The following is a 12,245-nucleotide window of genomic DNA, read 5'->3' on the forward strand; positions in this document are numbered from 1 at the left end:
AAGCAGTGACATAATATATTGCTGATATTTGAGCATATGAAACTGACAATTTAAAGCCCTTATAGCCAAGGTAGCAGACGTGTAAATTTACTTATCCCACCTGTCCAATGCCCTAGAATCCCTGTCAGAGGGGGTAGGGTTTTTTGCAGTGGATGCCTTGACCCCCTTGGGACCCTGAGAGATAGTTTCTGGGTCAGCAGCAGTGTTTTTGAAAAGGAATTTAGGAGAGTCAGGAACCCTGTAGTACCTGTCCGGCTTAACAGGAGCTGGAGGGTAAGGAGTCAGGGGTCAGACTGGACTCTGAAAATACATCATCTACAATGTCTACAACAGGTGGAATAGCTAGGGGCCTGTGTTGTGGGAGTAAAAGGAAGTCTCAGCCTTTTCTTAGATTCTGAATAATCTTGGTTCTCCCAGTGGAAATGTTCCCTCGTGGTATGCAAGGTTTCCCCAAGAGAGTAATCCTCAGGAGGAGAGGCTGAAGGGATAGATTCTTCAGCATCAGAATCCTCATAGGGAGGAAGAGAGTATTCCTGATCAGAAGAGGAGTCAGATGAAATGGAAACCTGATCTGAAGATTCATATTCTGTCTTTTGCCTAGGCCTCTTATCAGGAGGGGGATGGGAACCCCTGATCAAAGTAATTAAATCTTCGGCCATTTTGAGCATCTGTTTTTTGGGCATAGAGGCCTGAGCATGAGGCTGTTTTTTTGGGCATGGAGGCCTGAGCATGAGGCTGTTGTACTGGTTTCTTTGTTTTTAAAGGTGCTTTAGTCTTTGCCTTTATAACTGGAGTCGCTTTAATGTATAATTGAGTAGGTCTGAAAACACCCTCAGAAGCCGATGCCTGCTCAGCGGCTCTGGACCCATCTGAGGGGATAGTCTCCGAAGGTCCAATACCTTGAGCTTCCAGCGGCCTAGGCAACTCCATGTGGGAGTCTGTAGCGGCCTGCGGGTCCAAAGTAGTGGGTATCAGGGGCTGCGAAAGCGCCTCACTGAGAACTGGCGAAGCGGCGACTGGCTTAGAGGAAGCCTCGTCGTCGGTTCTAGACCTCGGATGCCTGTCCTTTTCTTTTTCTTTGCGTTTCTTGTGAATTCCGGTAATCGGATGGCTATCCGACGGCATCGTGTAATTAAATCTTCTGCCAAAATAGTGAAATGCAAAATCGTACCGGCGCTTAATAATGCGCTGGTTAAATCTAGCACAAATCCGAAAACTAGCAAAGTTGTGGTCAGTGCCTAGACAAGGAATACAGTAAGAATGAAAGTCCTTATGAGGTATTTGCTTCCCACAAGAAATACAATTATTAACTTTTTCTGACATCGGTCTGGAGCAAGAAAAAAGTTTTCCCCAATGGGGTACTTAGCTTTTAAAGAAGACTTCAGATCTGAAATTCGAACACGAAAATCTCAGGAATCGGCCAACCAGCACTTGCGAACTGCTTCTGCTTCAGGGACCGCGCGGCAAGAAAGACTGAAGAAAATGTCTTCGGCTGCATCCTTTATACCCCTAGCGTACTGACGTCAGGGAAGAGGCGACAGCAACCGACGCCGGACCTAGACTTTGGAATTCAGGCCGACTGAGGGTAGCCTGCCAGCAGGATAACCCAAGTGTAATGACTGCAACAGTGAAACACGAAGAACACCTGTGTGCATAAATGAAAACACAAGTCTGACTCTACTTTCAGGGCTGTTCTCTATTTACTCTACCTTATGCTTAACTACTTTTAAGTGAAAACCCTCAGTCTAACGAATAGCTGTCTGATACACGATAACAGAAAGACCAAGATTTTGTTTCTCCCACGTGATATATTCCTACACAGACTATTCCACTCCAAGTTACTGATGTGTCAGCTCCATGGTGCAGTGGTATGAAGTCCTGCCTTGACTGAATATAAAGTGATCTATCTAGCTTTGACTAGCAAATCAGGGGGTCATAGCTTCTGTGTGGGAGCAAGCATTAACAACCAAGATTTGTGCCATCAATTCCATATGAAAGACAGTTTTTTCAAACTGTGAGACTGTCATCTAGCAGAGATCATGTGGTACAACAGTAAGAATGGCAAATGACTTACAAAGCCTATCAAGGACCAGGGTAGCATTATACTGTGCATGGAAGAAAATTCATATGTAAGCAACACACACACACACACACACACACACACACACACACACACACACACACACACACAAGTAACGTTCAACACTGTGGGTCCACCTCTGGCAAAGATACCTGCAGTCACTCAAAGGAAAATACTGGGTCAGAAAACACTCCTCCCACAAGGTGTAGCCCACCATCACCCAATTCTTCTTTCCACTACAACTACATAAATGCAGTATGAAGAGTGGAATGAAAAGGCTGACTAGTCAGCAGGGTAAGAACCAAAAAAGACAGGGGGGGGTTACTGTCACTGGCTAACTATCACCACATACCGTTTCCTTCAACCTGGTTTTGGTTTTACTACAGTTTTGCTATCTAGTGCTACTACAATTCTGCTCCCACTCGTGTACTGCATAGTTCCAGATCAGCAATGGAGTTGGCTCCAATTCCAGCAGAACCACACTATCAACATTCATCTCACTCAAGCATTACCCTGCCTCCAACACGGTAGCCAACTGCTATTCCAAGTCCACCTTAACACTTCCAGAACAATAATCCCCCTGTAATCAAATGATACATAAGTAACTGACAAAAACTTCAAACATCCCAAAGTTGTAAGAATAAGGTTTAGACAGTAAGTTGAAATCTTAGCACATTCCTTACTTCACTTTCTGATTTCTTGAGCAACATGTGATAAAAGTTTTGTGGAGTTATCAACCATGGATACAAGTTTTGTGGAATTCTCAACCACCTGGTGCTTGCCAGACAACTTAATGAATTTTGAAGTTTCTTAATGTAAACTACCATCATCTCTCTTCCTTAAAACATCTAGCTTCAGTGTCTAAACTAAAGCGATTTATCATTCACAATGATCTCAAAAGGTATTAAGCTATTTGAGATCAGGCTAACAAGACTGCTGATCCTTTAGAAAGACTCAAAAATCCATGGCCAAATACAGATATGACAATTGTAATAAAGGCAAAAAAATCCAAGGTCTGTAAGCTAAACAGTCCAAGATGAAAGAGAAAACTTGTGTAACCATTTTTCACATCCAGTCAATAAAGTCCACTAGTACAAACTTTGTAAGCACTTCAGTAACCATAAACTCCGTTGCCAGGATGGAACTTGGGGGTACTTGTCATACCTAAACTGAAGGAATGTTAAGTAAGAATGGTAGTACTTCAATGCTTTTTTCAAACTTGGTTATCACGTGTTCCTAAGATCAGGGCAAAGACTGTTAAAGCTGGTATTTCAGCATGCTGGTCATAGGAAAAAAATCTAGCAAATCTCTTTTGATCAAGTGTACTTCAGGTTTGATGCATTTTATCACCTCTCAGGTTTGATGCATTTTATCACCTCTCAGTTTCCTGCAGTTCTACATGTACAACTTTTCAGTATTCTAGTACCTTCCCCACCATACACACTAATACAATCTGCAAGCAACACTTTTTGGTGACATAAATGCCTTGATCATTTGTCCTGCCTGCCATATAAACCATCTTCTCCCAGACATTAGCAGTGCAATGGACAAGGGTTGTCCTCCCCTCCATAATGAGAGAGCCAATAGTAGATACTGACTCCCACCACCACCTCCAGCTGGCTCACTAAGCAATCACAGGTCATCTGGGGACCATCAGGGCTTTATCCTTCTACAGCAACAGAGCCGACAGCCCCACCCTATGTTTAATGACTTGCTGAACCAATCTGAAGTAACACCCATCAGGTTTACTGTTAATTTTCACAGATTTCATAGATACTCCCTGCCTTAACTATGCCTTAAACCCTCCTTTCTATAGAGATACTCCTCCACTCAAATGACTGACCTTTGCAACAATGGCCCACCTTTCCCATAAATGAACTGCTCCACATTCAGTGCTGCTGTTTAAAATTATACTGTCATTTGTCTACCCCTTCCTCATTACTGTAGCCAAAATGCCCACACTTTTCTTTCATCTGTGTAGTACAAGACCCTGTCCCTTGGTCCTTAAGTCCACTGTTAGCAGCTCCTGCCCATGTCTGGCCAGCCTGAGTTCTCTGTTATGCTGCCTAATTATAAGCCATTCCACATTCTTAACTCACTCTGATTTCTACTATGTTGCCCAATCTGTCCTCATAACCTTGCTCACCTTCCTGTCAGTCTGGCCACCTGGATTTGGATTGCTTCTGCTCTGCCTAACTTTTGGTTTGCTCAAACCACAGTTAAACAAATTTTCAACAAAACATATTATAAAAATGCCTTGCATGTAGTACCTGAAAGTAGCTTCTCTGTAATTTCAATCAAGTCAAAATAATCAGCATATGCCATGTAAAACTCGCAGGTTGTGAACTCAGGGTTGTGGGTAAGATCTATTCCTTCATTTCGAAACTGGCGACCGATTTCATAGACTCTGTCAATTCCTCCAACAACCAACATCTAAAAACAAGAAAAAGGAACAGTACAAATGAAGCCCAGGAAAAGTGCCTGCACTACCATTAGTCCTGTAAACATGTACAGTTATGCCTTATTCCAGGCACCACTCTGAAACAATCAATTCAATATTGCATCTTGGTGGACTACAAAAAGATACACACATGATACAAGCAAAGGGGGCTCTTAAAAAGTAAACAAAACATTTATGAAGCCACAACATAAGACTGAAATGACTGTTGTGGAGAAGTATATAAAGGTAATGCAGGGTCTATGTCTCTTCGCAAGAATTTGCTCTCTCTGTAACTACCATACATCCCACAAAGGATGTAGTCATAGGTCTAGGGGTACCCCATGCACAGGGATACTTTTTTTTAATCTACCCCCAAAGTCATCCAATAATTACCCAAAGATTGTTCTCTGTATAAAAAATACATGGCTATAAATGAAGGTCTTTTAGTGTACCAAGTGCTAGCACACAAAAACAAGAACCTCAAATTCTAGGCAGAAAACAGCATAATTTCACCTGCCCAAAAGAAGATGAAACACCACATTCTGACCAAGTCACACTCTCCAAAGGCATCTCACATAGCCTAAACCACCCCTTCAGATGAGTTAGGTTTGCTCCCAAAGCCAAAGTCAAAAGCATGACAAATGATGCCATCACCATTACTAGCAATTTTTCGCAAAATGAACACAATCAAAACTCAATGTACAAAGTCTAATCTAAACTTTCCACCTATCAAGTGTGAGGGCCAAAGTAGGCATACCCATGTTTCAGACAGAGTTCTTTGAACAAAAAAAAATAGGCCATTACTATAATAAAAGGTAAACACATGCAAATTAGAAGAATGTACATAAAATCCAACTTTCTAGTGAACAGAACACTTACCTTATGGTAGAGTTCAGGAGCAATTCTCAGATAGAGGTTCATATCCAGTTCATTATGGTGGGTAATGAAAGGTTTAGCCACTGCTCCTCCTGGGATAATGTTCATCATTGGAGTTTCAACCTAGAAGTAATGAAGACGCTTATGACGTGCTGTACCACAAAACCCTTATTCTCCATGTCTCACTTTTCTCCTCCATCACTATTTGGCATAATATCACTGTTTTACCCTTTCTCCCCACAAATTTTCATTTCTTCGGCTGCCTACTACTTTGAGTATGCTAACTGTGTTAGGGATCTGCAGAAGTCTTACCTACTAGTACAGGTTATCTCCATACACCTGAACAGCTAAACATATTCCACTTCTAATTTTTACATGATCTAATGTGCAGCTTTTTTGGCTCATACTCAACATGCTTGAATATTTACTACATTAATATGAATTTTTTTAAAACTTGTCCCATGCCTGCCAGTCATCAACTCACCTCTCCTTTTAGGACTGCACCCATTAATTCACCTACAGTGGTGAGAGTCTGCTGCACAGAAGGCAAGATATCATCAAGGCAACTATCAAGGATTCTTTCTTTTATAGCCTAACCCTTCTCTAGGTGGCTGATGTGCACACTCACAGGTCTGAAGACCCTATTATCACTCCTAGTGTGAGAGTGAGTGTGAGAGTGAGAGTGAGTGTGAGTGTGAGTGTGAGTGTGAGTGTGAGTGTGAGAGTGAGAGTGAGAGTGAGAGTGAGTGTGAGAGTGAGTGTGAGTGTGAGTGTGAGTGTGAGTGTGAGTGTGAGAGTGAGAGTGAGAGTGAGAGTGAGTGTGAGAGTGAGAGTGAGAGTGAGTGTGAGAGTGAGTGTGTGTGTGAGAGTGTGTGTGTGTGAGAGTGTGTGTGAGAGTGTGTGTGTGAGAGTGTGTGTGTGAGAGTGTGTGTGTGAGAGTGTGTGTGAGAGTGTGTGTGTGAGAGTGTGTGTGAGAGTGTGTGTGAGAGTGTGTGTGAGAGTGTGTGTGAGAGTGTGTGAGAGTGTGTGTGAGAGTGTGTGTGTGAGAGTGTGTGTGTGAGTGTGTGAGTGTGTGAGAGAGAGAGAGACACACACACACAGTGTGTGTGTGTCTGTGTGAGAGAGTGTGTGTGTGTGCTCCTGTATGCATATGTAAAGGAGATTACCCTCAAAAAAGCTTGGCAGAACCAAGTGCAGGTCCATCAGCTCAGTGTGCTGCATACCACACTGATTCTTCCAGCAGATGCCACCATCGCAGAAGAGTGGACCACCCCCTTCCCTCAGGATAGATATGTTGGCATTGACCACTTGCTCCCACCCTTCTTCACCAGTTCCTGCAATATTCGAAATGTCAGTTGATCCCATGTCGTCAGGGTCACAGTGAGGGCTTTATCCTTCTATGCTAGAGTATATATCCATGAATTTCTAATCCAGCCTGTGTGGGGTTAGTTTTACACCTAATGGCACATTCAAACTCCACTAGTCAAGTCCATTTGAAATAAAAAAACAAGCCACATAAAACAATCACTCTTCCACAATGACTAGACTTGAGTAATTGAAATGATCAAACTGGTTTCAAAACTGCAAGCAGCAGTCAGTTCTGTGGTGGAGATGGAAGAAGCCCTGCATATGACCCAGCTGACCAAGGTTTAGTCAGCAGTCCTAGCAATAAAAGAGACGAGTAGGAAGGGACAGCAATGAAGCAGCACTGCCCGTTTACCTCTGCTTGGAGTGCATGTTGTTAAGGCACATCTCTCATTTATGCATCCCCAGTGGAGACAGGAGACCTAACAGAAGACATCTGCACATGAAGGGGCAAGAATGAATGTTTTTGTCACCCCTGAGAGTGAGTGGCATCACCATGCAAATGCATGCCCACTGGCAGCTTACCACTGTACAAGGAAGTTGGCATAATGGTTAAGGTGTTTACCTTACAGACACAATGTGCAGGGTTTTTCACATGGGGTAATTTGCTAGGCTTAAAATGGCCCACAAGGGCAGTTAGCCAAGTACTAACCTATGAACATATATAAATAAAATCCCAGAAAACTACGTAACACCAGCTCCACCCTCTGGTGAGAGGATGACTAATGTTTTGGTTAACCTACAGGTTATCAGAGGGGAAAGCTCATCTTCTAAAAGGTCACATCAGTGTACTTTCCTCACTAATTGAGACTGGTAAAGCAAGGAGGAGCCAATGAACCTAGAAGTCAGTGGCAACTGGAAAAAAAAAACAATGAGTTTATCGAGTATAGATCCATAAGCATTACTCTCACCTGCAGCCAGCACAACTTTAGCTTGGTACTGAACAAACATTCTCTTTATGATCTCGCGCAGATATTGACATATACTTCTATTTCCCATCCATCATCTATGTTGTTACCAAATGGCATAATGGCTTAGGTCTTCATCTCCCATGCATAAGTTCTGAGGTTCAATCATGACCTATGACCAATACCTGTATAGAGTCTGCATGCTCTCCTTGTGCTTCTGTGGGGTTCCTCCCACCTTTCAAAACATCCTGAATGTTTCCACCTCAGAGTCACCCAAGAATGGAGTTGTGGGAAAGCTGTCACATACAACAGGTGGGAATAATAACTTCTTGCCATAATGGCTACAATAAACATTTTAGAATGTGAATGGCCTCACAGGAATAGACAAAAAGGTAAAACTACTACATTCTATTAAGAAATGTAAAGTGCAAAAAGCAGTACTACAGCAGACACATTTGCAAAGAAGTGAGGATGTGAATTTGCTAAAGGATTTTAGGATGGATATTCAGCAGGATATCAGGGACAATTGAGAAGAGGAGTATGGTACATTTGGGGTAGTAAAGGGCTACTGGCAAAGGAGGAGGATTACACTGCCATGTATTTATATTCCACCTAAAACTGCTATTATGGAGCTTAACTAAATTTTGGGAGAAAAAATTAGCTTTCAGTAAGGAATATTATTTATAGGTGGGGACTAGAACTTAAATTTGCAACAGTGAGAATGCAACTGGGGGATCAAAAAGGTAAAATATAACAAAAGAGGGAAGATTTTTAAATAAAATTTATGAAAATATTTGGTATGGAAGATGTGAATTCAGTAGTAGGAACTCAGAATTTACATATCATTCCCCAAGGTACAAATACTGGGCTAGGCTAGACTAGACAGAAGTTATACTTCACAGGAACACATGCATTTAATTGAAAGCTTTGCATAACATACAATAACTTTTTCAGATCATGCAAGAACAATTAACATAAAAATGCAGGGTAATGAATTAAAAAAGAGACCATGGCACTTCCCCACCTTCCTGTTAAAAAGGAAGGAATGGGTAGTGGAAATATTTGAGTTACTAAGGAAGACAGAAGTTTCTTCATAACTTATTTCTAGTAAGTGGGATAAAATGAAAGTGAAGTTTAAAAATAGGGTAGAAATAAATGAAAGATATATAAGAAGTAACAAAATTTAGAGGGACTGACAAATCTTAAACTACTGCAGAATAAGGAAAATCTCGCAGAAGAGACACAACTGCAAGAGTGCTGAAGAGAAAATAAGGGAATATCTGGATAATATGCACAAGTTTAGAAAGATTGCTACTAAGCAACTGTTTTTTGATAACCCCACAGTGCAAAAACTCTTAGCACAATGAATTACACAACTGAAAGTAGAAGGGGTTGTTGCCAAGCTTAGGGAGCCTATAACAAGAAAAATAACCAGAAATCCTATTTAAGTGTTAGAGATACTTCAGGCATTGCATGAAATTCGTACAAAGCAGATTAATATGGAAATCAAGAAAAAGCACAAATGGAAATATTTATGGAAGACTTAAGTATGCCAAGGCTAGAGGTAGATGAGGCTTAACAATTAACAGCTTCAACATGAGGAGATGACGTAAAAATGGTAACATATAAACAAGCTACAGGAAAGCATCCAGGAGCTGATGGTATTCCTGTCCAAGTTTGGATTTCAGGAGGGAAGAGTTTTGCTTAACAGTATTTTAAAAAGGAGAGGAAACACCAACAACCTGGTAGAAAGCTGTGATAGCTATAATACCTAAAGATGGCAAAGACTCAGCTTCGTACAGATCCATTTCAATTTTAATCCATGATTATAAAGTGTTTTTGTCTAATAATGATAACGGTGTTGTAAAACTGATGGATATGAATCCATGTGGTTTTGTCGAGGAAAAGAACTGACAACATTAAAAGAACAATGATGATACAGAGGGGAAGTGGAAAGTAAGAAAATACTGCTGCTGTTGGTGGGTCTTGATGCAGAGAAAGCATTCAACAGAGTAAGCTGGTATTGTATGATTCCATCACTAGAAACATTTGCACTCAATGATCAATAATGCAGTTAATTAGGAAGATATATGATGAATCTAAGGCAATTAAAGTGGGAGTGTTCCTCTCTATGTTGTGTCTGAACAGTGGAAACAAGCAGGAGTGTCCTCTTTCCCCTTTGTTATTTGTGTTATATTTAGAACCACTGGCAAAGAAAATAAGGAGCTCAGAAATTCAAGGAAACAACTGATTTGGTAATCACGAAGTTTCATTACTTGCAGATGATATGTTGTACTTGATTAAAAACCGAAAAGGACATTTTAGTTTTGAGAAATATTCTGAGACAGTTTCAAAAACTGTCTGGATACAAAATTAAATGAAGATAAAACAAAGGCAATAGCCATAAAACTATATACCCATACACAAAATTAATTAAGCAATACCCGTATTTAGAGTATGGGATAAAAAGGATTCTGCTTTGGCAGCTTGGATAGCTATGTGGGAAGAGACTAAGCAAAATAATACAAAAACGGAGAAACTGAAAGTTCATGTTTTTGGATATGGGTAGGAAGATACAAGCAGTGAAAATGTATTTAGTCCCTTTAGCTTTATATACAGGTCAGGCACATTTTTATCAAACAGAGGAGAAGTTGTGGACAATAATTAATAAAAAGTTGAATTTTATCCAGGAGAGGAAAAGGGCAAGGGCCAACTGGCATAAGATGATCCTTCTAACAGAACAAAGGGATATAGGATTACCTGATTTGAAGAGATTTTACAGCTACACAGTTAAGGCTCATATATATAACAGAAGCAGAAGGTTATAATTCAAAGAAAGGAATGATGATGAAGTGGTAGGTAATTCCAGGAAAAAGAAGAGAGGAGGATTTTGGATGCAGATACTTAAGGAGAATAACAGTCACAGAAATTATATTCATAAAGTAGCAGAAAGTACTCTAAGAACTAAGCCAACCTGAGAATGGAGAAAGGACATTCTACCATTAGGGATGACTGGAGAGAATAGGGAAGGGGAGATGGAATTTATTAGAGAAAACTGGTAAAGGAATCAATGTATTGGATGCAAATAACTAGAGGGAAAGGTAATAGAATGGAAACAGGCCAAAAGGACACAAACTGCAGGCTACAGACTGCCTTCCCCATCAGGAATTGATATTAGAGTACAGGCACAGGGACTGGGGAATCACAAGTAAAAGATCTGTACTCCAAAGAATTTTTCATCAGGTAGATGGCAAATGTATGTGCGACAAGGAAGAAAAAAGTGAGAGAACATATATTTTGAAAATGCAACGAGTTGGCAGATTTTAAAAATTCCCTTCAAACTACTCTGTCAGAAATACTGGGTGAGCAAATGAGTGTAACTAAGGAAATTATTTTTTTTTAAAGCTGGGATACAGGAACTGAACTGTTAGACATAAGGCCTTAAGTTTAATTCTAGTGACTGCCAAACAAGTAATTACTAGAAAATGGAGATCAAAGTCTAAACCAACTGTATCTGAAGTAGTGAATATTGTAACAGAGATAAAAGTGGAAGTGGGATCTTTAGAAAAGGGTAAGAGCAAACTACATACAAAATGGAAAGTGTGGGAACAATGCATGCAGAATAATGTTTTGGAAGAGTGTGCTTTAAGGAAGGCAGAAACTGAGCAATTTATGAAATACTGGACTGATGATAATTGCATAAAAGGATGTATGAGATGTACAATATTTGTAACTGTAAACATGCTTTGTTTTCTTTAATATAAATGTATGTTTGCCTTGTTTTAAGTGATAATGCTATGAACATGTTAAAAAGAATAGAGCTGTGGGCAGCAGCACAGAATGTAGATGGTGCCCTACAGGGGGAAGAGTTGTACAGACCAACCACTCTGGCCACCAGTGTCAACGGTGGTCTGCAGCATCCCCTAGATAGGAGAGCACAGATCACAGACTGTGCGCCTTGTCAAGGCTAGCCACTCAATGGTGTAAAAACTGGCTATAGACAATTTGATTGTGCTTATTACATCACAAAAAATGGACATGGGTAAATGTGAGTGTTAAGTGGGATGAGGGCCTAGTTTACTCCAACCTACACCAAGGACAGATGCTAACTGTGGGAGGGGTATTATGCGCTCCTGTTGGCCTGTGTGTGTCTGACATATAGTCCAGCAGCTCTGGGTTAATACGCTATTGGCTGGCCAGTGTCCAGCTACCTGGGACACCTCTCGAGCGAAAGCTGGACGTAAAACTGCTCAAACTGCCAAACACGAACTAAAGATTGCTACACTCAATGCAGGTACATTGACAGGATACAGCTGGATGACATGATGGTAAGGAGGAGGCTGGACATCCTCTGTATCCTGGAGACAAGATGGAAGGGAAGTACAGCAAAGCTACTTTATTTGGAATCTACCTGCAGGTAGCCCTCAGTCGGCCCAAATACCAGCGTCTTGGGATTTCTGCGTCGGATGTTGTTGCCTCATCTCATGACGTCAGGTCGTCAGGGGTATAAAACATTCAGCCAACACCATTACATCAGTTTTTCTTGCCCTAGATGTCAGGAGCCCCCAAAATAGGA

The 12,245-nt window shown here is 41.0% G+C and overlaps 1 protein-coding gene across 4 annotated transcripts in view; it reads right to left on the minus strand.

The window, feature by feature from the left end:
- KARS1 (lysyl-tRNA synthetase 1) overlaps positions 1–12,245 on the minus strand; it is a 580,608-nt gene that overhangs the window by 312,439 nt on the left and 255,924 nt on the right. For all 4 annotated transcript variants that reach the window (XM_044081774.1, XM_044081775.1, XM_044081776.1 and 1 more), the window contains 2 exons: positions 5,400–5,519; positions 4,351–4,513 (listed from right to left, as the gene is read on the minus strand). In XM_044081774.1, coding sequence (XP_043937709.1) covers positions 4,351–4,513; positions 5,400–5,519 — 283 coding nt within the window. The remainder of the gene's footprint in view (positions 1–4,350; positions 4,514–5,399; positions 5,520–12,245) is intronic.

The sequence above is a fragment of the Protopterus annectens genome, chromosome 8.part1, assembly GCF_019279795.1.
Source record: "Protopterus annectens isolate FY-2018-M chromosome 8.part1, PAN1.0, whole genome shotgun sequence".
Classification (NCBI taxonomy): Eukaryota; Metazoa; Chordata; order Ceratodontiformes; family Protopteridae; genus Protopterus; species Protopterus annectens.